Below are 927 nucleotides of genomic sequence, written 5' to 3'. Positions count from 1 at the left end.
TTTTTTTTTTTGTCTTTATCGTTGTTGTTTTTTTTGTAAACAACACTCAATAGAAATTCGGTGTTAATTTTCATGACAGAAAGTTTCCATCTCTGCTACAACTTGACAAACCTGCATTATCCTCACCAAATAATAAGTCTTACCTTGTTAGATTGATATGCTGACACTTGATCTTGACTCTTCTTCACTGGTTGTCCCTGGCCGGCTCTCCCTCCTGGCATATTACCTGATCCCCCCTTATAAGCAGCAGGATCTCCATGAGGTTCTTGTACAGGAGGAGGTGGCGGTGGGTACCAGCCTTGTCCCTGTGGCTCATAATGTGGTCGTTCTTGCTGAGGGGGGCAAGAGGCATGCTGGCGGGGTGGTGGGGGGGTGTAAGCTTGCTCTGCCTGCCGTCCGCTCTGAGAATAGGTGACGGGCTGAGCTGTTTTCACCTGTACGGAGAAGCGTGGGCCGGTTGGGGTGGAGGCGGTAGTGTAGGAGGCAGGCACTGGTTGGGGGTAAGGTTTGTGGACGGAAGAGGCAGCGGAGGAGTAAACATAGTCTGGCTGAGGTGTAGCGGTGTAAGGTGGGGCGGGGTGGTACTGGTTTTGGAGTGGAGGCTGATAGCCCATTGAGGGCCTGCTTGATGGTAGAGCCCCCATCTGGTTGGGAGGGTTATAGCGATCGATTGGGAGGTGCTTGCTGTAAGGCACATTGTCATACAACTGTTGAAGAAATTAGAAAGATTTTTTTTGCATACAAAAATTTCTTTAAAAAAATAATTAAAAAAACGAAAAACAGAACCAGAACAATACCACAATACTAAACGTTTCCTAAAGGCTGGAATACATTACGAAACTTTTTACATGACGATGTGCAATCTGGGTGAGTCGATGCTAGTGATCCAAAGTCGTATAGTATATGATGGGTAGTTTTTGACCAATA

The 927-nt window shown here is 46.5% G+C and overlaps 1 protein-coding gene across 1 annotated transcript in view; it reads right to left on the bottom strand.

Annotated features, from left to right (window-relative positions):
• LOC107597082 (thyroid receptor-interacting protein 6-like) overlaps window positions 1-927 on the bottom strand; it is a 10,418-nt gene that overhangs the window by 4,828 nt on the left and 4,663 nt on the right. The window contains exon 5 of the mRNA XM_016287993.1: window positions 126-707. Within this exon, the coding sequence (XP_016143479.1) occupies window positions 126-707 (582 nt within the window). The remainder of the gene's footprint in view (window positions 1-125; window positions 708-927) is intronic.

This window comes from Sinocyclocheilus grahami, unplaced genomic scaffold, assembly GCF_001515645.1.
Source record: "Sinocyclocheilus grahami isolate Dianchi unplaced genomic scaffold, SAMN03320097.WGS_v1.1 scaffold227.1, whole genome shotgun sequence".
Classification (NCBI taxonomy): domain Eukaryota; kingdom Metazoa; phylum Chordata; class Actinopteri; order Cypriniformes; family Cyprinidae; genus Sinocyclocheilus; species Sinocyclocheilus grahami.
The sequence above is the reverse complement of the archived record's forward strand: the minus strand, read 5'-3'. Positions and strand labels throughout refer to the sequence as shown.